General features: G+C 56.8%; 1 protein-coding gene across 1 annotated transcript; it reads right to left on the bottom strand.

Moving 5' to 3' along the window:
- Positions 1–469: 469 nt before the first annotated feature.
- On the bottom strand, positions 470–21,075 carry LAMB3 (laminin subunit beta 3). The gene is made up of 22 exons (XM_062509546.1): positions 21,024–21,075; positions 20,367–20,521; positions 12,180–12,294; positions 11,944–12,017; positions 11,672–11,851; positions 11,163–11,226; positions 10,708–10,883; positions 10,377–10,497; positions 9,915–10,103; positions 9,680–9,835; positions 9,058–9,257; positions 8,127–8,238; positions 7,346–7,718; positions 6,660–6,820; positions 5,879–6,087; positions 4,754–4,957; positions 4,035–4,179; positions 3,014–3,221; positions 1,894–2,035; positions 1,601–1,777; positions 1,092–1,245; positions 470–697 (listed from the first exon to the last, which is right to left on the bottom strand). Exons 1-22 carry the CDS (start codon positions 21,073–21,075, stop codon positions 561–563), a joined length of 3,504 nt encoding a protein of 1,167 aa, XP_062365530.1. The 3' UTR covers positions 470–560.
- Between the last annotated feature and the right edge of the window lie 1,791 nt (positions 21,076–22,866).

Below are 22,866 nucleotides of genomic sequence, written 5' to 3'. Positions count from 1 at the left end.
AAGACGTCTGACTTCACCTTTGACTATGAGCCTGTGTTTCTCTAATTTGCATAAATATAGGTATGTTGTACAGAGGGAGATAAAATTCTCCATTTCTCTGGTCTCCTTATTTGAAGGAAGATCTCAGAGGGAAGTACTGAAGCCATGCCACGTTTGAAGAATTAACTGCAGCATAGATAAAAAGCTTTAGAAGACCCCACAGGAGGGCATTAATTTGAACAGTGAAATTCAGCTTAAAAATTTTGAATTGGCTAAAAGAAGAAAAAACAATGTCCTGGTTTATAAAGCCCTCTGGAAATAACAACCTGTGGATGTGTTTATTTGCCATGGGAGCCTGATGTCTCTCCCCCTTTTTCCTCCAACCACTGGGCAGCTTCAGCCAGTCCAACCCTCTCCGTGGGGTTGCTCCTTTGGTTCAGCGCAGCTATTTTCCAGAGGTACGGAAAATCAGCTTGCTAAAAATAGGGATATTGGGCACAGGAGAGCTGCAGTGGGAAATGGGGATGAATGCAGCAGTCTGTGTGTGCAGAGGGGCAGCGACGCCCTGGAGCAGGGGCTGCTCAGGAGCAGCTCTCGTAGTAGGTGACTTTCCTCTTGATGGTGTCCTGGATCCTCCCCACCTGCTCCTCCAGCCCCGACAGCTGTGACATCCTGGACACCAGAGCCTCGTTGCCTTCCTGAATTTCTGACTCTAAAGCTGAGGAGAGAGGGCAGGGAAGGGAAGGGTTAAGTGGTGGGTTTGGGCTGAGCCTCCACCTCACTCCAGCACAGCTCTGACGGGGCAAGAAAATGAAAATCCTGCACTCCCTCTGCTCCCCAAAACACCACTCCCATTAGTTGTGAGTGCCAAAAAAATGGAAGTGAGTGAGTGGAGGAAAACGGGAGCACAGTGGCACTGCGGGCAGGGCTTCCCTTCATGGTGGCACCCTTGAAAACTCTCAATTTCCTGCCCCAGCACCACCAGTTGAGCCCAAATCCCACCCTCTCACTGCCCCAAGTGCATTGTGTCCCTCCTCACTCCTTTCCCTCACACCAGAGCAGCCCAAGCTCTCCCCCAGGGTGTGATGACACTGGGTCTGTGAGAACCTTACCTTCCATCCTGAGCACGATGCCCATGGTGTCCTGGAGGAGAGCCTGTGCCTCCTGGCTGATGCTCTGCACCCTCCTGCCCTGCTCCCCCAGCTCCGGGCCCTGCCCCATCCTGCTCTGCAGCTCCGAGTACAGCTCCTTCACCCGGCCAAAAGCCTGGCCAAAAGCAAACAAACACTGCAGCTGAGATCCAGGCTGTGGAGAAGGGGCATTTCCAGTGCTTAATCCTGTTTAGATACTAAAGGGACACCGCACCAGAGCTTTGTTACCAATGTGTGACGGTCTGTGGCGCACTCAAGGACTCACAGACAGCTCCACGAGCCGCTCTGCCTCAGGCAGGACAGCCCAGAAATGAGCTCCCAGCAAAGGGCATTAGGGCTGGGAAGGACTCTGGAGACATTCAGCAGCGGGGCGATGCCAGCACGGCAGCCAGGAGCTGCACAGGAAGGTCTGAGAGGCAGGGCACAGCTGGCAGCGCCGCGCCGGCAGCGGGCACACCCCGAGCTGGTACCTGCTGGGCACTGCTGGCCTGCAGTGCCGCTGTCCCTGCCGTGTCCCGCGTGTCCCCGGCCCGCAGGCGGTTCTGCTCCGTGCCCTGCTGCAGCCGCGAGAGCCGCCCGGCCAGCGCGGCCAGCCCGGCCTCCATGGCCACCACGTTCTTCTCGGCTGGCCCGAGGACAGCCTCGATCTGCGGGCACAGGGGTCCCCGTGAGGAGGGAGTCACATCCAAACCCTCCCTGTGCAGGGACGGCACTCAGACGGGGGCCCAGGATTGGTTTGGGGCAGCTGCTGGGTATCCCTCACCTCCTCCAGGCGCTCCTGGATGAAGTGCAGCGAGGAGCCCGAGCCCCTGAGAGCCCCCTGGGCCTCCAGCAGCACCATGTTGGCTCGCTGCAGGGTCCCCAGCACCTCCTCCATGCTGCCTTCCACGGCGTTCGCCCGGTTCCTGGGGAAAGGTGGGAAGCAGCCAGGAGTGAGCATGGAAAAGGGCATGGAGTGGAGGTCGAGGTCACAGAGGTAAAATCAGGGACTTGGGAAGCAAGAGAGGATTGCTACAGGGCAGGTTGCAATCTCCCACCCCCAAAACCCACAGGTCTGCACTCCAGCAGGTTTCCTTGTGAGAGGAACATCAGCTCCACGTCACAGCCTCAGGCAGAGGAGACCAGCTAAGAAGGGCAGAGAAACACCTTCCTTCAAGCTAGTCAGAAACATTTATTTCACGGTGCATGACAAGGTATCAAAGGGAAAGCAGTAAGCATGGAGGCAGTTCCTCTGAACACGGTGGGACTGCTCAGGACAGGTGACAGAGCCCTGGAGAAAGCCAGGCTCCCTTGTCTCATCACTTCCAGCAGGTTAAGCAGGTGTAAGACACTGCCAAGGAGTTTACAGATTTATCCAGCTGACCTTCTCGCTGGGGTATTGCTGCAAGTCAACTTGTGACAAAGCAGATGCTCCAAATTGGCAAGGACACCCTGTAATTACTTTTTAAGGGACCATGGAATAGTCCTCCCAACTTTCACCCAGAAAACAAATAGCCCATTGGCTCTCCCCATGCTCTCTTGTGCAATTAGGATGTAGGTCACCAATACCAACTAATGCCATGGCAATGGTGTCACCTCTCAGCACAGCACTCGAGATAAGAGAAAAGCCTCCACTGCTTTTGATAAAACCCTTCTTGTCCTGGTATCTATAACAGGATCTATTCTTGGGAGATTTATTTGCCCTGGGGCCCTGGGGAGGTGTCTGGAGATTACAGACTCGTTCATTTAGGCACTGGATGGACACAGAAGATCCTGGCCTAAAACTTCAGATTATGCAAGTCAGGACAGCTCAGGCAGAGCAAGATTTGAACCCAGCTGAGAACCACCAGTTCCACCCGAGCCAAGGGACCCTGAGCTGCCAAATGCCTTGAACTCCCACCGACCTGGCCTGCTCTGCCTCCTGCTGCAGCCGCTTGGCCCTGGCAATGTCCTCGGCCGTCTGGGCAAGGATGTCCTCCGGGCACTGCAGCGCCGTCGCCAGCCTCTGGATCTCGGTCATCCTCCTGTGGACTGCAGCAGCGTCCGTGGGGAGACGCAGGGCCAGAACTGACTCACTGATTTCCTGGATAGAGGCAGGATCCGTGTCCTTGTCTGCAGAGCCAGCACACACAGGGCATCAGGGAAGGTGGGAGTGCAAACGCGAGGGAGGAGGAGGGCGGCCACCCATGCACATCTCACACCCATCTCATTCCAGACAGCTGTCAGGATCCCGTCTGAATTAACCTCCTTGAATTCCATGTGCTTCTCACTCGCACCAGCAAAACTTTTGGGAAATAGCCGAAGTGATACCTTGGATATGGCAACATCATAGCTGAGCCCAGAGCAGCCAGGCAGCCCTCACTGAGCAGATGAGGGTGTGTTTGAAGACAAGCCTTTTCTCATTTCACAGATACAAGTTAATAAATCAGAGGCAGGCAGAGCCCAAGGGACATTAGCCCAGTGATTAGCTCAGAAATATCTTCACTCATCATTAACACCAGGCAGCACCAAATGACCTGATTTTCTTATTCAGCTAATGCTCAGGAGGCTCATTATGTTATTACAATCTGTCTGTGAACAATAAGTCATCCCATCAGTTTGTAGGACAACAAAGAATTCTCATCTGATTAACAGCCTGCTCCAGAGAAGAGTCATCTGTCTGTCTGTCTGCATCAGTGAGCAGGGCCAGAAAACCTCTCTGCATCATCCATCCCTGCTGGCTGCAAATGCCCATCCCTGGAGTGCCCAGAGAGCACCTGGACGTGGCACTCGTGCTCTGGGCTGGTGACAAGGTGGGCATGGACACAGCTCAAACTCGCTGACCTTGGAGGTGTTTCCCAAGCTCAGTGACTCCCTGCTGGCCGTGGACACCAGCCGTGTCCGTGCCCAAAGCAGGCTCCCCCAGCCCCGCAGTGCCACAGGTACCTGCCAGGAAGCTCCGCAGGCGCTGCAGGAGCTGCCGCACGCGCCGCACGTCCCCCTGGATCTGCGTCCTGGTCACCCCCAGCTGCCCCGCCAGCCGCCGTGTGCTGCTCTGGATCTGACTCGCTGACAGCTCTGTGCTCTTGATCTGCACACAACAAGGGCCTGGTGGTGCCTCTGCTGGATGCAGAGCCCACAGCCCTGCCTCAGCTCTGACCTGGGCCAGGCACGATGCCGGTCCCAGTTCTCACCATGCCAGAGCTTTAAAGGACTGTATATATTAAAGGCTGAGGGTTGGATCTGCAAAGAGGGACAGCACCATTTAGCTTTTAAAAACGCCTTTGAAATGGATTTTGGATTATTTGAAAGCTCACTTTCTCCTTGCAAGGCACAGAAAGAAGCTGTGAGAGCTCTAACACATGAACTCTCTCTGATTGCATTAAATGCACCAAACCTGCAGAATCTGAGAGTTTTCCATATTCCCAGCCCTTCAGCCATACTGGTCCCAACCAGGAGGGACAAAGCTTTCCTTGTGGCTGTCCAGTGCCCTTCACATGCCTTCAGCTGGGGAGGCAGGACCCACACACCCAGCTGGGAGCCTCCCACTCCAAAATCCCTGCATTCCTGAAGCTGCCCAAGGGATCAAGCTTCACACAGAGTTTGAGGTGGGTATCCTCACCCTGTGCTCTTGCGAGCAGGGGACAGGCAGCGCCCACACTCACCAGCTGTGCCGTGTCCCGGAGCCGGGCGCTCAGGCTGCTGAACTCCTTGGTCGCTTGCCCAGCCGCAGCCAGGGCCCCGCTGGCCAGAGGGAAGAGGCCGTGGCAGGGCTGGCCAGCCACACAGACAGAGCTGTTGTCCCGAGGGCACAGCAGCCCCTGGCAGCGGGCAGGGGTGCACGGCTCCACTCGGGCCCCTCCGCACACCTGGGCAGGGAGAGAAGAGCTGGAGCCGGGCAGCGCCCGGCTGGGCACGGCTCGGTGCCTGCAGGGAGGCAAACACAGCCCTAAAGGATGGCAAACCCTGCCCAGGGAGCTGGGAACTGCTGAGCTCGCACTGCAGGACCTGTGTGGGCACGGGAGGGAGCCCAGCAGGCTGGCAGTGACACAAGTGGCACAGCCACGCTGGAGGTGTGCCACCATCAGAGAAGGGGCAGCTGGAGCTGGATGCCCTCACCTGAGCCAGTGACACCAAGTCAGCACGGCCCCAGCAGCCCACAATGGAGCAGAAACAGGAGCAAAGCAGGAGCCAAGTCCCAGTGGCTCAGGATGAGTTACAGAAATGTGTGGAGCAAACATCTCTGCAGAACAACCCATCTGCCCCGCTTGCTTTGGAGAGAACTGGATGAGGAGCCCCTGGAGAGCAGCAGCAGCTCTGGATCTGGCATCTGCAGAGTTCCCCCCAATGCCACAGTGCAGCAGGGCCACATGCCCAGCCAGGCCAGGCTGGTGGCTCAGAACGTGCTGGTGCCCCAGCAGCAGAGAGGGGAGGCTGGTGGTCTCCACAGCAACCAGCACCGGAATGGATCTCCATGGCAATAACAAAACAGAGAAGGAGAAATAAGAGAAACCTCATCCAGAAATAAAGCGGGTCTTGGAGCTACCAGAAGTGACACGAGAAAGTCCCCAGAGCATGGCTGGGAGGGGGTGGGGGGCAGTGCTTTGGGACTCCCGGGCAGGGGGTGTTCAGCCAATTCTCCGGCTGGGTCTGTCTGGACAGAGATTTGTCCTGCCATGCCTGAGGAGAGATGCTGCAGGATGAGACTCCTGCCTCCTGAGCTCTGCAGGGCCCCCTTGAAAACCACACACACCCCGTGGGGCAGTGAGAACCCCCCTCCACATCTTCACCTGGTTGATGACAGGGGTGAGGTCGGGGGCTGAGGACAGCTGGCCCTGCAGGGCCACCAGCTTGGCCGTGTCCCCAGCCAGGTCCTGCTCCAGCCCCGCGGCGCTCCGGCGGCTCTCCTTGGCCTGGGCCAGCAGCCTTGGGGCACCCTGGGCCAGGCTGCTGGCACTGCTGGAGCTCTGGTAGGCAGAGCGGATGGTCTGGAAGGCTCCTGTGGCAATAAAGGGATAAATGGCACAAATGACTCACAAGTGCAGCATGACCCTTGGGGAGGCACTGCCTCTGCCCTGCGGTGCGCAGGAGAGGGTGAAGCCAGGGATTAGTCACCAAGGCATCACCAAAAACTCCTTTTCATTCCAAACACCTTTCAGCCATCCTCTCAGTGAGCTCAAGGTCTCCTGAAGGACTCAACTCAGGGCTGGGGGTAAAAGTCCCTTCCACCTGTGCACAGCCCCTGTGCTCCCGGTGCCTCATGGATTCAGTGACACTCTCCCAGCACGGCTGGCCCCTTCCCACCCCTCCCTGGCAGCAGAGATTGTGCTGGTGGGGAACGGGAACACAGAATGAGCCGCCAGCCCCAAAACACCAGAGCAAATGCCCCAGAGTGTGAAAGCCAGGTAACGGAACAGGGAGCATCCCTGTCACTGGTAGAGATCTGTTTGCAGTTCTGATGCTGACAGCAGGTTAAAAACCCCTCCTCATCCACCTGAGAAACCCCAGGCAGCCACGCTGAGGTAAAATAATGACTGCAAATTAAGAGATGTTGCAGCTGCAGAGCTGTACCTGCCAGGTCCGTGCTGCGGCTGCTTTCAAACTGGGTCTTCTTGGTCTGGTACTGGGAGTTGGTGGCCAACAAGCTGCTATTGAGGGCTTTGAGCTCCCTGGACAACGAGGCAGTGGCATCCGGGAAATGAAGGTTGGGATTTATGCCTTGGACCTGCTCCCTGGGAGAGAAAAAGAACAAAATGTGAATTAGGTAGAGAGCAAAGCACCTGCACGCAAAGAGCAGTGCTGAGAGGGCAGGGGCACCTGTGCTGGGGCACTGCCAGCACCTGGCAAAGGGGCACTTCTGGGCCCAGGGACAGCCGAGGACTCGCCAGCTCCTCGCAGGTTTGCAGAGAGAGGAGTTGGGCTGCAGCCCCTCCACAGCAGGGCCGTGCCCACACAGGGACCAAAAATGCTGGATGTGCCCTGCGAGTGTCACCACGCAGCCCTGAGTGTCACCACGCAGCCCTGCGTGCCACCACACACTGCCCACACTCTCCCTGCCTTGGGGACATTGCTCATGGGACAGGCACACGTGGAATTGATGCTCTGCTGCTTCCTGCTGCCCTCGTGAGCAGAGCCAGGCTTGGCAGGAGCAGAACCAAAGCAGAACCAAAGCAGAACCAAAGCAGAACCTGTGCGAGGGGCTCACAGAGAAACCCCCGCAGCTCCTGGAGGAGCAGGGACCCGCACCCATCCCTTACCTGATGGCAGCGAGCGCGCTGCCCACCTGGGCCAGGCCCTGCTGCGTGCCAGGGGGGTGGCCGAGGATGCCCTGTGCCTGCTGCAGGTTGCCCAGCGCCCGCGAGAGGCGGGGGCCGAGCTGGGAGCGCCCCGTGCCCGGGGACAGCCGCGCTGTGGCATTGGCCAGGCCGGCCTGGCGCTGGCGCAGGCGCTCCACGTCCCCGTCGTAGGTGTGGAAGCAGGGGTGGCACAGCTGGCAGCCGGGGTAGGAGCCGCAGTGGCCCTGCTGGCACTGGTCACAGCGGGGCCCGCTGACCCCGGCGCGGCACAGGCACCGGCCCGTGGCCTTGTCACAGCCCGGCTCCTCCGTGCCCTGGAAGTCGCAGTCACACTCTGGGACAGGAAAAGTGCAGGCAGAGAGAAGGTGGTGGTGAAGAACTTTGTATCTGTATAAAACCAGCCCTTTAATTAGCATTAATGAGGTCCCAACCCAAGCTGGCGTCCATCCCCTCCCGGCAGCTCCTGCGGCAGCTGGGACAAAGGTGGCATAGGCAGAGGAATGGGGAGAGCCCCCAGGAGCTGGCACAGCCCCTGACCCTACAGGGCCAGCCCAGGGTACCCCAGGACTCGCCCAAGGCTGATGGGAGGGCACCGGTGGATACTGGAGATGAACTGGGAGGCTGTCCCAGAGAGGAAATCTCTTGCCAAGCCTGAGGATAGGTATGTCAGCACGTGGGCCAGCTGCTCCTTTTCCCAGGTAATCCATGATCTCCCCCAGGAAAGGCCAAGGCAAAGCCGTACCTGTGCACCCTCCGTGGGCATCCCTGTAGTGCCTGGCTGGGCACTGCTGCTGCCTCACGGCTGAGCACGTCTGTCCCGTGAAGCCATCCCTGCACGGGCACTGTCCTGTGAACTGAGAGGGGAGCACGTCAGGGACACCCACTGCGGGACACTTCCCTGGCAGGGCTCTCCCCGAGCTGCTCTAGACCACCAAAACCAGCCCATGGACCATTTCCTCCTCTCGGTCTGTGCCCAGGGCATGCCCGAGTTGCCCGTGCCAGGCTGCAGCTCAGGCTCAGGATGCAAACAGGCTCCAAACAGCACCAGCACCACGAGTAGGATGCTCAGCCTTGTTTCAAAAACAAAACAATCGCCCACGAGCAGCTGCTTTGCCATCTCAGGTCTCCTCCCCACACTGAGCTTGTTTGGAACCTTAGGCTCTTAGAATTAGTCATGTTTTGGGTTTTTTTACATTTAACTTTAATTTTCCCAGTTGCCTCTTAAGCCTGAAGTGGCACACATGCTTTTCATTGACAAATGAGCATAATTAACTTCCCTTGCCTGCATGAAGATGTCTTATTAGGACTTCCTTGATAAATATCAAGCTTGTTAAAGTGACTTAATCTTGCCTCAATAATTACCACCTTCTTTCATTTTCATGAATAATATGTCATGGTGTTTTCTAAGAATTAGGAGAAGGAAAATAGGAGTGGGATGCACTGGGGAGCACGTGGCTGTTTTGTGAAGGTTCCTATGGATGGGACAGGACAAAGCAGCCACGCAGCAGGTGGGTTTGATGTTGTGACAGGTCCCCAGTGAGGGGACAGAGCCATGGCCTTGCCAACTTGGCTCAGCCCTCGAGAAGCCCTCACAGCAGCAATGTAGAGTCGGGAAGGGAGAGGACAGAGCAAAAAGGAAAGGAACAAGGGGTGCCCAGGTGGGCTGGGGGTACCTGGTTGCAGTGGGGGCTGCGGGAGCCGTGGGGGTGGCAGGCACAGGGCTGGCAGCCCTGCCTGCTGGCCAGCCCCCAGTGCCCGGCCGCGCACTGCCCGCAGTCGCTGCCCACCACGTTGGGCAGGCAGAAGCAGCTCCCGGTGTCACCGTCACAGGGCACCGTGTCCTGCCGTGTCCCCAGGGCGTTGCAGGTGCATCCTGCAACAGGGAGGGGCTGGGTGTGGCAGGAGCAGCCTCTGGAGGAGCTGCAGCCCCCCAAAGGGGGACTCTGCCCCTCTCCCTTCCCACCCGAGCTCAGATCTGCACCTCGCTCCGACAGCCCCCCAAATGCTGCAGCAGGAACTGGAGCCCAAGGGACTTCAGCATCCCCCAGCCCAGGGGGTCACAGCAGTGCCCTGACCCATCACCTCCTGAGCCCTGAGGGCACCCCCAAACCCCACTTGCCCTGTGCTTTTCATTAAACTTACACCTGAAACCACCCCTACACTGAACAGGGAGCTTTTGTAAACCTTTACAAACCGGACCCTTGGCTTGAAAACCCCAAAGCAAAGCCGGGCAGGACCTCGGTCCCTTTCAGAGGGGGCACCCCGGGGGCGGGGGGGTGTCCCGGGGGTACTCACTGCGGCACCCAGCAGGGTTGGCAGCAGCCAGCTGGGCAAAGCCCGGCTTGCAGAGGTGGCAGCGGTCCCCCTGCACGTTGTCCTTGCAGACACAGCGCCCCGTGCCCGGGTCGCAGACAGAGCCGGGCACGACGCCATCCGGGTCACACTCACAGGCTGCAAACGAGCAAGAGATGTCCCAGCTGAGGGGGGCAGGTCCTGGGGAAGGTGCTGGGGGTTTTGGGGTGTCACTCACGCTGGCAGGCCTCAGGGTGGCTCAGCTCCCGCCGTGGGTTACGGAAATAGTTGGTTCTGCAGCGCTCGCAGTTGTTGCCCTCGGTGTTGTGCTGGCAGTTGTCACACACCCCCCCGCTGGCCCCGCCGCTGGCCTGGTACAGCTCGGGGTCGAAGTGGCATGAGGACGAGTGACCATTGCAGTCACATCCTAAAAAATCACAGAAAATGGCTCAGCTGGGCTGGCACGGTGCAAACCCCTCCGGCAGCAGCAGCAGTGGCACTAGAGGGTGCCCAAGGCTCCTGTGTGACACAGTGACACTCGGTGACAGCCCCACAGCGGCACCGGGAACTGGACACTGCTGCAGCCCACGAGAGGCAAAGGTGCCAAGGCACCGTGCCACCACCCAGCCCCACAGAGGCGGAAAGGGGCTCCGAGCTCCAGGCTGGGCAGGATTTGGGGTGGGGGCAGCACTGGCCGTACGCTGGCACTCGTGGGGGTCGCTGTCCTCGGCGGGTGCCCAGGGCCGGGCATTGAACAGGGCAGAGCAGCGCTCACAGTGTGGCCCGGCCGTGTTGTGCTGGCACACGCAGTGCCCGGGGACCTGCTGTGTGACACAGACACCGTGTCACCCACCCTGGGGACAGCGCCCAGGGCAGAGCCTCACCCTCCCGCTGCCTCTCCAGCTCATGTGCATCCGAGAGCCTCCCACAGCCCCTTCCTGGGCACTGTGGCCAAGGTGTCCCCAGGAGCACCCCAAGCAGGCAGTGGACCCATCCCCGAGGTGCCCAGGCTCCTGGCAGCCCGAGCTCACCGTGCTGTGCTGGTTCCCTGCAGGGGTGCAGCGCTCAGCGTGGCCATGGCAGAAGCAGCTCCCCAGAACCTGCATCTCTGTCACAGCATAGAAGGTGCTGGGCGAGTGGTAGCCCTGGCGTGGGATGTGGGGCAGCTCCGTGAAGTTGATGCGCAGGTTGGTGAAGGGCCCCAGCTCTGTTGGGGACAGGGAACGGGTGTGAGGGGCAGCAGGTGCCCTGCAGAAGCTCCTTGCAATTGGTGGGGAGGGTTTGGAGCAAGGGAAGGAGGAATTGGCACAAAGAGCAGCAGCTGAGCCAGCAGCAAGGACCAAATGCTGCTCCTTAACAACCCGGTCGTGCAGACAAGGGTCCCCCAGGGGTTACCCCAGCTCAGCACTTCCCGTCCTGCAGGGAGAACCACGAGGAGCCTCATTCCCCTCTCCCCTCTCCCCTCTGGATGAGGCCCATCGCTCACTCTCAATGGCTTGGCTGTAAGAGGAGCTGATTGTAGACCCCAGGTCTTGGACACTGAATTTCACCTTTGAGGGGAAAAAACAGAGGTTATAAAGCAGGAAACTTGAGCTGCTCTCCACTCTTGCTCTGGGCACTGTGTGCTCTGCACACTAAACGTGTCACTGCCTCTGTCACTAAACACAGGGATAGCCTTTAGAGCTGCAGAGGATTTTACAAGAAGTCAAACACAACAGCTCACCCAACACAGAACAGCAAAGGCTTTCCTGCCAGAGGAGCAGGAACCTTCCCAAGGACTGGGAATTGTGGGTGCCATGGGCCCCACCCCTCACCAGGTGTACAAGGATTCCAACCCCCATCCCTCACCAGGTGTACAAGGATTCCAACCCCCCCATCCCTCACCAGGTGTACAAGGATTCAAATCCCCCCATCCCTCACCAGGTGCATGAGGTTTCCACCCACCCCAACCCCAGGGCCACAACAAGGGTCCCTGCCACAAACCCCAGTCCCTACCGTGCCCCCGTGCATGGGGTGCCCCTGCAGCTGCTGGCACCGGGGGTCCTGCCAGCCCTCTGGGGGGCCGCGGGGCACACGGGGGAAGGCGGTGGCACAGTCGGAGGCCAGGTACTGCAGCACCTGCCACGTCCTGCCAGCGTCCACGGAGCGCTCGATCAGCATTGCTGCGGGCGGCGACTGCGGGCACGGACAGACACACGAGCTGGCACCACGGGCTGGCACCACAGGCTGACACCTCACGGGCAGAGGAGCTGCCCACAGACACCAACCCTGAAGTGCAGCACGACGCTGTCCAGCTGGAACGTCTGCTCCAGGTCCAGCTGCAGGGACACACGCTCGACACCTGCGGGCACAGACAGGCACCGTCACAGGGACACTGGGGACAATAATAACCAGTCAGGCCAGCCATTTCCTCCTTCCTCCCCATCCATGGAACTCAACACCTTTCCCTCCTCCCCCTGGGCACTGTGTCACTGGCAGCAGTTTGTGTCCTGGTGGCCCTCACCGTTCTGGGACTGCCACCAGCGCGCGCGGCCAGCCGAGGACAACACGTTCTCCACACGGTGCCCGTTGTAGCTGTGGGGCAGCCTCGAGTCACACCTGCAGCATTTCATGCTCCACTGCAATAGAAAGGACAGCAGGAGTGACCATCCCAGCATCCTGGAGGGAAAAGGCCCAGGGATGAGGAGGAAGGGCAGGGTGGATGCGTTAAGGACCAAGGAGCACCAGCACAGCTCAGTCAGAGAGAGATGAAGAGAGAGATCAGCAAAACTGAAGGTCTCAAATGTTCCACTCCACATCTTGGTAAAAACCACAACCCAAGATTTTATGGACTAAAAACAAAACCCAAAACGCTTTTGACTAACACAGATTTTTGGCGAACCACCAAAATCGCAGTTTTTTTAAGCAACCCCCCTGGTTTCCACAGCAGCACTCAATAGAAAGCCTTTTGCAGCTTTTCAGGACTGGTTTGGCCTTTCCACACAGCCGAGGGCTTTTTCTCTCCTATCCAAGGCTCCGGGCGATGCTGGGCCCCCAGGACTGTCCCCGGGGAGCAGAGCAGGAGCGAGCAATGGGTGAGAAGCCAGGGGGTGGAAGTCGAGTGGCTCAAAGTTCAGCCCTTCACTTGTGCAAGCAATCCAAGGAATAAACAGGGATTTAGCACGGGGAATGTGGGGACGGGAGAAAACGATCCCCGGGGAGCAAACAAATACCCAAAATGTCGCTAACCAGGCAACGCTCCCTGCAGGCACCAGCAGCCACCAGCAGCAGCGGGGCTCCTGAGCCGGCTCCGGAGCGGGCAGGGAGCAGCAGGGAAGGGATTGAGCCAGAGCCGGCAGTGGGGAAGGGCTGGACAGCAGCCAAGGGGAGAGGCAGCACGGGGTGGGTGAGCCGGTGGGGCGAGGACCACCAGGAAACTGGGATGGAGACACCCAGGTGAGGCCAAGGTGGGGAAGGGCAGGGCCAGGGGGATGGGGAATTAGGAGGTGGAGAATTAGGAGATGATGGGGAATTAGGAGATGATGGGGAATTAGGAGGTGGGGAATTAGGAGATGATGGGGAATTAGGAGATGATGGGGAATTAGGAGATGATGGGGAATTAGGAGATGATGCCAGAGCCCACAGCAGCATCCCAGGGGACACAGGGAGGCCCCAACTGGTGCATTTGGAGTGGAGCAAATGCCAGGGACTGCAGAGGCTACTGGGAGGGGAAAGATGCTGCTCAGGGAATGAAATGAAGGACTCAGCATCTCCAGCCTGGTGGAAAACATGTTATCCAGAGAAACCGTGGCTTCCCATCCCTGGAAGTGTCCAAGGCCAGGTTGGATGGGACTTGGAGCACCCTGGGATAGTGGAAGCTGTCCCACGACAGGGCAATGGAACTGCATCCACTCCTCCAACCCAAACCTCCCGGGATTCTGAGCTGTCAGTGGCCTGAGCAGCAGAGGATCCTCCCAAATGGAGCAGTGGGACACGTCTGTCACACTGACACATCCCAGAGCCTCAGGGATTAGGGAGGATCGAGCAGAGTTTGCAGAGATGGCAGGAGCCAGCCCTGGTGGCTCAGAAAGGTCACCCTGGGTGCAGAGTGGGTCTGGGGGACAGGAGGGGGCAGGGTCTGGCAGGGGCACAGCTGGCACGGGGAGGGCAATGAGATCCTCTGGCAGGGGCTGCAGTGGCTCCAGGTGACACCAGAGGCACGGGCAGGTTGGAACCCACTGGGGAATCAGCTTTCAGTGACAAGGACACGTTGGGGGGGGGGGGGGGGGGGGTGTGACAAGTGACAAGCAGCACTTCACAGCCACCTCCATGACAAAACCTTCCACAGGCTGCTCGAAACAGAGCAGCCAAAGCCAGCCCTGAACAGAGCCCTTCACGGGGCTGGGGCAGGGACAGCTCTGTGCTCGGGGGGCAGCAGGAGGTGGCAGCCACTGGGCCACGGTGACACCACAATTTCTGGTTTCCCCTTTAAAAATGAATTTGTGGTTTACAAAAATTAGTCTGTGCTTTCATTCCTAACACAGCCCATACCTGAGTCTGCTCTGTCCCAGGCCTGGGAACCCTTTCCCAGCTGGGTGCACAGTGAGATCCTCCCTCGTAACCCATCTGTTTCCATATTTTGCACAATCTTTATGTTCTCTGTCTATAAATACCCCAGCACAGGAGTCGGCAAACAACATTTATAGCAATATCACAAAGTAAGGAAACATAGCTCTGAAAATATATAATCATGCAATTTCCCTGGCTCTACCAGTGAGAATCACAAATAATTTAATCAGGACTAAGCAGAACTCATTTCACATAAAGGCCAGGATCAGCAAATTGTCAGGGAGCTGCAGGAATTATCCACAGAAATAATCTACTGAACAATTGCCAGAGGTGATTAAACTTCCCACCAGTTCTGACTGTGCTTAGCAAAGGAGAAAGGAAGGTTTTCTTCGAGGGGAAAGGTTAATCTCGGTTAAATTATTCATTAGCACTGACTCGTGCATACTTATGAGATCATTCACACAGCCCGGGTGCTCTCCAGCAGTCACAATGCAGCTGCAGCCCCACTCCCAACGTGGGGCTAAGTCAAGATGTAGCTTCCACTGTGTGAGACAAACCCTTCCCAGGCAGCCCAGGGCTGGCTGGGTGCAAAAATCGCCTTTTTTTTTTTTCTTTCCTTTTTCTCAGTTTTTTAATTAAGACTAAAATTAACACTAGAAGCCCAAATTCATTTCACGTCCTCGGAGTAAATTGTGAAACCCCTGTATTGCACAACAGCAGGATTTGCTCTTACCAGCTGTGACTATGTGTCTCAAAGTTCCTTGGGACAGAGGGAATTACCAAAAATGACAGCCCAAAATGAGGAGAGGCTTACCAGCACGTACCTTTTTCCAGTTCTTTTCTATTTATTTCTTTTTTTTTTAAACCAGGCTGAGTGGATCGCTGGGAGCTGGGCCAGGAGCACCCGAGGGCTGCAGCACTATGTGATAAATGGCAATTACGTGATAAATGGCGATTTTGTGATGAATGGCAAGGAAGATTTAGGGATCTACTCTGGGTCAGCCAGCCCGGGGGCAGCGCTGGCTCCCTGCACGTCCTCCCCTGCCTGTCCCTGCCAGGCACAGAACTGTGCTTGGGAAGGGCTGGGGGCTGCCAGGGCCATTTTAGGAAGGTAAAAGAGCTTGTGGGTCTGCAAGGAAATCACATCTCGCCTTCTGTGCCTCCAAGGTACTCCAGAGTCACCCAAAATACGGGTTTTTGAGCTTCTGGGATTAAGGGAAATTAAATTCCAGACTTTTGAAAGGTAATTCACAACACGGGTGTGTGAGAGGGAAAACCACTGTGCTCAGAATAAACAGAGTCATGTCTCAGAAACAAATGGAAGTGGGGAAAAGCCCACAAAGAACAACTGGAAAATGCCCGAGTGTGACAGCTCTGCAGGGCTGAGCTGCTCTCCTCCCGCCCTGGCCCTGTGACCCAGCTCCTGAGCAGCCTCTGCTCATGCAGGACAGCACATCCCACACGATTCTAACCTAATGGCCCCTGACCAAAGTTATTTCAGGAGCTCCTGCTGCCATTTTAACATGAGCAGAGAGCCCTTGAAATAAAATCCTCCTGGCACAGGAGCTCGGCCCAAAATAAACTGCACTAATTCATCAGCAGAAAGGGAAGCTGAGCTGTGGAACAGAGAGCTCGGGGGTCCCACGTCTGGCCCAGCTCGTGGCAGGGAGACAGCTCTGTGTCAGTCAGGCTCGTGGCACTCAGCCTCCCACCAGGCAGCTCTTGCACAACCCATATTCCACAGGGACAGCAATTACCATTCCAGTTTTATCTGGGAGCAACTCGAAATTTATACATGCACTGAGATTTAGGGTTATTAAACAATGGGGTGGGCAGCAACCGTAAGTTACCTGGGGCACAAAAGGCAGCTGCAAAGCCAAGTTATGTCGTTCCCTGTTCCAATCCATTTTCTGCAGGCCAGTTCTCTATTCCAGCACTGTAATCTGCAGGACATGGCTGTGCCAGGCTCGTGGAGCAGGGCTTGTCATGCCTGGGAAGAAATCTATACATTTGCCGTGGGAAAAGGTAGCAGAAGCTCCCGTGGCTCTGCCATCATGGTTAAACTTCCCAGTGAGCAACTGGTATTCATTAAACTGGACTGGGGCTCAGTTTTGGAACACAGATCTACCACAGAATCGTGGGGCTGAAGGGGAGCCACGGAGACCAGTTCCCACACGGGACACCCCAAAATCCCAGCCTGGGCCCGAGGTTCTCTTTGCCATGCCATCAGTGTCACCTCCTTGCCTGTCTGGTTGGAAATGACACTGAAAATGAGCTCCAAGATTATGCTCAAAACACAGAGAGGGGGCTCTGCCCACCCTTGGCTTTACCCCAGATTCAGAGGGGGCAGCAGAGATGGGGTAAAGACACAAGTTGGACAAACATCCCAGGGATGAGGCTCAAGGAAATCAAGTTCCTTTCCTTTGCTTGAAAGCAAGCATGTGGATGCTGTTTTCCTCACCCCATCTGTTCTCACATCAGCAGAACTTCATCTAAAATCTGCCAGGATAATTTGACAGGCTGCAAACCCCAAACTGCACCAGCTTATCCCACACCCCACACAGGTCCTGCTGCCTCTGCAGTGACGAGATGTGTCCCAGCATATGTCAATCTGCACCGTGAGGCCAAAAAATTAGATACCGGGAAGGGAGGAGGGGAAAAATTAATGGGAAATAGGCTTTTTCTTGGGCAGGTAGGGGCACATCCCTGCAGCAAAGAGCAGGGTGTGCCTGAGTGCCTGAGGAGAGAGCACTGAGCAGCAACATTCACGCAGCCCGTGGTTGCTGCATTGCCTTCAGCCCATCAGGAACACAAATTATTCTGTGCAAACCCCCGACTTGATGAAGAAAAAAACCCAAACTAGGAGCCATGCTTTGGTCCCACCCAACCCCAGTTATTTCATGGTTCTGTGGATGTGTTGTCCCTGTAAAGCCTGCTGTGGGTGTGGAACAAGGTGATCTGGGCAGCAAGCACTGCTTGCCCTGCTCCAGCCTGTGGGGTGGGCTCTGAGCTCCCTGAGTGACTCAGCCAGGTGGCCCAGCTGATGGAAGCGCTAGCCAGCACCAGCCGGGCTCCAGACCTGTCTGGCACTTCCCTCCTGGCAGATATTGGCCCGTATTTTTGGAAGCAGCCAAAGAGGAGTCGGAGCTGAGGCTCCAGAGATGCTGCAGAGCAGCCCTGCCAGGCAGCTGGCACCATCCATCAGCAGCAGGGACCCCTGTGCTGCGCCAGGAGCTCGAATGGGCTCACACCTCCCTGCCCTGCCTCCCTCAGGGATCAGGTTCTCCTGGAAGCTCTCCCCTCAATCCCCCGTGGTCGTCACCCTGACACTGGAGCTCAGAAAGTGACCGCCCTTTACATCCACCAAGTGCCCACAAAGATCAGGTGGGAGAAGGCAGAAAATCCTATGTAAACTACATTTTAAATATCAAAGTCTCCCAGGGCTGGAGGGTGAGGACTCCCAGTGACATCCCCCAATCTGTCCCAGGACCACCAGCTCAGGGACACAGCTCTGCTCCTGTGCTGCCTCCTCTCCTGCTCTCCCAGGATCTCACAGGGATGCTCAAGGTGTCTGTTAAAGCCACCCTGTGCCTCTCCTTGGCTGGAGGTACCAGCAGGAGCTGCTCCCCACTCCTCGGTGCTGTGCATACATTTACATGTGTAACATCCATATTTACATATATTATGTTCTATAGTTAAAGGAAGAGAAGTGTTGACTGGCTTGAATCACACCTCAGTCCATCACAGTCTTTCACTCAGAGCCTTCCCTCAGCACCTCCCAGGCTCCACATCCAGCCTCACTTATTTTCCTGGTTTATTTTCAGTTTCCGTCCCTGGCTGCTCCAGCAGCACCTCCCGAGCACTGAGTGATTTCCAGGCTGGACCATTGGCCTGCCGGGTCCCACTCCCACCCCTGCTCTGCTCACTGCCCTGTGCTATAAATGGTAGTGCTGAGTATCCTTTTTGGATTTCACCGGGCTGAGCCCCCGGCCAGGGATGGAGCAATCAGGAGTCAAAGTATAAAGGTTAGAGCGATCTGCAGCTGGGGCAGACAATGGAGCAGAGGCTGAAGTTGATGAGTGACCACCAGAGTTGCAAAAGAGGGCCCTGGGGCCAGCAGGGCACTGCAGCAGTGACAGCAACCCCTCATCTCATGCCCTCTGCTGAGGTTGCAAAACCACCTCCAGATTTGTACCTATTTGGCAACTGAATAAGAGCAAGGCTTGTAACCAAAAAAGAGTCCTAGGAGTCTATAAATTAAACGTGCTTGCTTTTTATAGGATGGGAATAGGGAAATCGAGTTCAGTTTTGCTTAAATTAGGGAAGTAGGGAAGGGGAGGGGAAAATTAGGAAATGCTGAACCCGTGGGGATTTCTCCCAAGTTGAGAGTTGCTATAATCAAACTTCCATCAGCAATTACAGCTGCAGAACAGAAATTGGGGGATTTGCTATCAGTAACTCTGAATATCTCATTTCAATAAAGGAAAGGAGTAAAATATAAGGAGGCAAAGACCCCATTCCCAGACCTAGAACTGGAGAATCCAACTCAACATAATGTTAATTATGTCAATGTTCTATATCCCCTTGAACCCTGGTGCTTGTGAGGCAAGGGACGAGGGATATGAAAAACGAGTAGTCTGAGGATTTGTAGCCTGGAAGAGAGCACTGCAGCCTCGCTCCCTGCCTTCCTCCAGGAGCCCTCACTCCCCAGCCCTGCAGCCAGCAGGGCATTCCTGCTCCAGGGGTAGCACAGCCAGCAGAGAGGGCCAGGCTCCACTTCAAACACTCTAATGGTGCAGAGGATCACAATGATGCCCTTTGAGTGACTCCCCTTTGAAGAGCAAAGGGGGTCACCAGCCCATTCCAGCTGCTGTTGGGATGAGCTGCTTGATCAGGATTTTGTCCACACTCACTTCCCAAGCACAAGGCCCCCATGCCCCTTTTTCAAATAAAAGCCATTTCCAAAAGTCACATAGATATTTCAGAGGCACATTTATGAGCAATTTTCCTCATCTATAAGCAGAAATTTGGAAGGGAAAACTAATTAAGCCACGGGAAACAGCTTATTTAAGTGTGGTGAGCACAAATCCTGATCCCTGAGAGCAGCAGAAGAGCTCCAGAAGAAGGGAGCGGAGGAAATGCCTGAGTGTGACTGTCAGCCTAGAAAAAGACCTGAGAGAGGACAGATGCTGCAGCCAGCCCAGCATCCAGGAGGATTTGGTGCTCACACCCCTCTGGGCCGGGAGCTGCCCCCTCCCTGAGCTCAGGGATGAGTGGAAATCTCTCCAGCCCAGCCAGAACACCACTGGCTCCACAACAAATCCACTCACAACCACATCTTGGCCTTCAGTTTGCAGGGGAATTAAAAGCAGGAGAAGGCTGACTCACTGGGCTACAGAAAACACTGGAGGGCTGCCACCTCCTTCCCTCTGCAGCATCTCTCCAAAGACCCTTCCTGCCTGTCCCACACTGAACCCTCGGGCCCCTCCCAAGGCACTTTTGGGTTAACAGCAGCCCCAGAAAGGCTGTAGGAAGTGCTCCCACCAGGGACACATCACCCCTGCAGCTCTCAGCTCTGCTCGGGCAGATTTACCCTCAAACTCTCCCTCTGCCTCGGTGGCAGCTCAGGGAATCTGCAGCTGGATGAAGCATTATCCCCCAGCAGCATCTCCTGCGCCCACACAACAGTGATTGAAAACAGTTGTTCACTTCAGCAGCTTTTCCAAGTCTTTGTGAAAGACCTGAAATATCCCCATTTATGACAAGTAAAATCCGAGTTTAGTTTCTAACTAAAATGTCCAGGGACAGGAGGGTTTGGGATGTTTCACACAAAGTGCTCATGGCAGAACTTTGCTGCCCGTGCCCTGTCCCTGCCTTCACGCTCAGCTCCTCTCCCATGAGGACACAGAAGGGCTCCAGTGAACACTACAGGGCTGCAAGGGGGACAAATCCCAGCACCACGGAATGATTTGGGTTGGAAATTACCTTAAAGCTCATCACATTCCACCCCCTGCCACGGGCAGGGACAGCTCAGAGCTCCCCCTAGGCTAGGTGCATCCCTGCTAGCAGGGTGAGGATGGGATGGATGAAGGCATTCCCGTGCCTCGGGGAGGTTTGGGGTGTGGGGTGAGCAGAGCTGTACCTGTCCATGGGGTGTGCAGTACGTCTCAGGCTTGCTGAGGCCGCAGGTGGAGGAGGCTCTCAGGTCAGAGGCTCGTCCCAGCAGCAGGTCCCCAGGGGGAGGGTAGCAGGCTCCCTGGGAACAGGCTCTCTGTGCTCCCAGAAGCTGGGGGGCAGCTGGAACAGCAGGAAAAGGGATCAGGACAGGTGCCAGGGAGGCACAGACACCAACCAGCCCCCCAGAACAGGGAGCTGCACCAAACCAACCATGAGGCCATGCTGGGACAACCTCCCCAATGCCTGTGCCAACCAAGAGAAGGGTGTTTCACCCCTGAGGTACCTTGGTTTTAATAACACTGCTTTGTACTAAGAGTTGCTTCCAAAACACTTCCTTCCCCTGGCCCCAGAATTTGGGCTGCAGGGATGCTCTGTGCCCTGTCCATCAAACTGACCAGCCCTGGTGGTGTCCCCTGTCCCCAGAGCCAGCCCAGGTTGGTGTCCCCTGTCCCTAGAGCCAGCCCAGGTTGGTGTCCCCTGTCCCTAGAGCCAGCCCTGCTGCTCAGGACAGAGAGCAGCAGCCTCCTGCCAACCCCCAGCCCCATAATCAAATCTCCCACCAGAATTGCTATTGAGTCAGGGGGAGCCCTATTCTTATGGGAGCAGTGCGTGTGAGCCTTACCCAGCAGGACAAGCACTGCCCATGGCCACGGCTGGCAGCAGCGAGGCTCCATTTGGCCACAGACACCGCTGGCGAAGAGTTTGCAGCGAGACTGAAAAGAGCAGAAAATGCCGGTTCAAAAGCTCAGTCCAGGTCCTCCTTCCTTCTCACTTTACAGGGAGATACTCTTAATAATCTACACAGAATAACATGGGGGGGAGATCAAGAATAACGAAGAGGAAGATGAGGTGCCCAAAGCGATGCAATGAGCCGCTGCCCCAGCCCCGCGATCGCTGGAAGGGAAGGGATGGAGTGAGCACACACAGCCCGTGCAGCCCCCAGCCACCCCTTCCCTCCCTGTGCTCCAGCCCCACCACCCTCGCCCTGCTCCTTCAGACTCGATCCCGCACCCAAACCCCTCTCATCCCAGGAAAACGAGAAATCCATAAAAACCTCCCGTGAGTGTCTCCTGCGGGGAAAGGAGCCCCGTGGGACAGCCCAGGGGAAGAAATGCTGCCAGCGCACACCGGCAGCAGGCAGGAACCTCACCTGCCCCGTGCCCTGCGGGAGCGCGGCCGCGGTCCCGGCGCTGTCCCCGTGTCCCCCCGGCAGCCCCGAGAGCCTCTGAGCGCCGGCTGAGCCTGGCAGGTTTTAAACGCAGCTGCCTCACCTGCAGAGAAGGTGCCCGTGGGTGCAGTGATGACAAAGGAGTGATTCAGGGATCCCCAGACATCCACGCCCTGTTAGCGCATACATAACTCACGACAGCTCCCAGACGGGCACAGGACCGCCCGGGCACGGCCAGGCCAGCGGGGAAAGCCCAGCTGGGCTTCGCTTAACCCAGCGGGGGCTGTGCTGGAGCCTGGAGCCGGCTCAGCTCGCCCACCCTCCCGGGCAGGGTTTGCACGTTGAGTTCAGCACCAGCTGAGAGGGCAGTGTCACCATCAGCACCTCAGCTCCAGCCTTTAAAGTAATCGTGGAAACTGCAGCATTAATAACAACTTTATTATTTCACTGCGGCAGCAAAGTGAGAAACTTTTCAGAACGTGTTCGAAGCGAAGGCAGCTGAGAACGCAGCCGCCACCACCCCAGCACTGCTCACACGCTGAATTTCTAACTTCTTTTTCATCCTGAGAAAAGCTTTATTTACTTCAGTGAAATAACTCCAAAGTCACCTCCCCTCCCACACTGGAGAGGGCTCAGCAGGACCCACCAGGTGACTCCAGGTGTCTCCTCCCGTCGCGCTGCTGTTGGGGTCACCCCGCTCCCATCCCCACCCCGAGTGACACAGGCACGTCACCATGAGGACCTGCAGCTCCGAGCAGAGGGACGCACAGAGCTGGAAAAAGGGAGAGAAATCTCATCCCTGAGGCTACAGCGTGTGAAAGCTGGGCTGAGGTGTGGCACACCTGGGCGCTCCTGCTGCTGCTCAGCAATGCGGTAACGCCGCATTCCTCCTCCAGCCCCCGCCCCGGCCCGGCTGGAGGCAAAAGGGAAGCGAGAAGAAAGCCTGGAATGTCAGCAGGAGAAAAGGAGGGATGAGACGAGCCCCGAGCTGCCGACACGGCCTCTGACCGTGCGGGTGAGCGAACCTCTCGGTGTGACCTGGCGTGTGCAAAGTGTTCCCACCGACCCCAGGCTTGCCAGAGCAAGGTAAAACATCGCCTGCAATTCCAGCTCCACGAGCTCAAACAAGAACAAAACCGAGGAAAAGGCTCCTTTACAGAATATCCACTGCAAACCGTTGGAAACGGGAAAGGAATAAATCATCTGTGAACGGGTGGGTGCTCAGGGGCAGTGCCTGGGGATCCCTGAAAGCCCAGGGCCCTTCTGGGAGTCAGAAGGCTGGAACAGCTCCAGGCTG

This window comes from Cinclus cinclus, chromosome 27, assembly GCF_963662255.1.
Source record: "Cinclus cinclus chromosome 27, bCinCin1.1, whole genome shotgun sequence".
NCBI lineage: Eukaryota > Metazoa > Chordata > Aves > Passeriformes > Cinclidae > Cinclus > Cinclus cinclus.
This window is presented reverse-complemented; position numbering and strand designations above follow the sequence as displayed.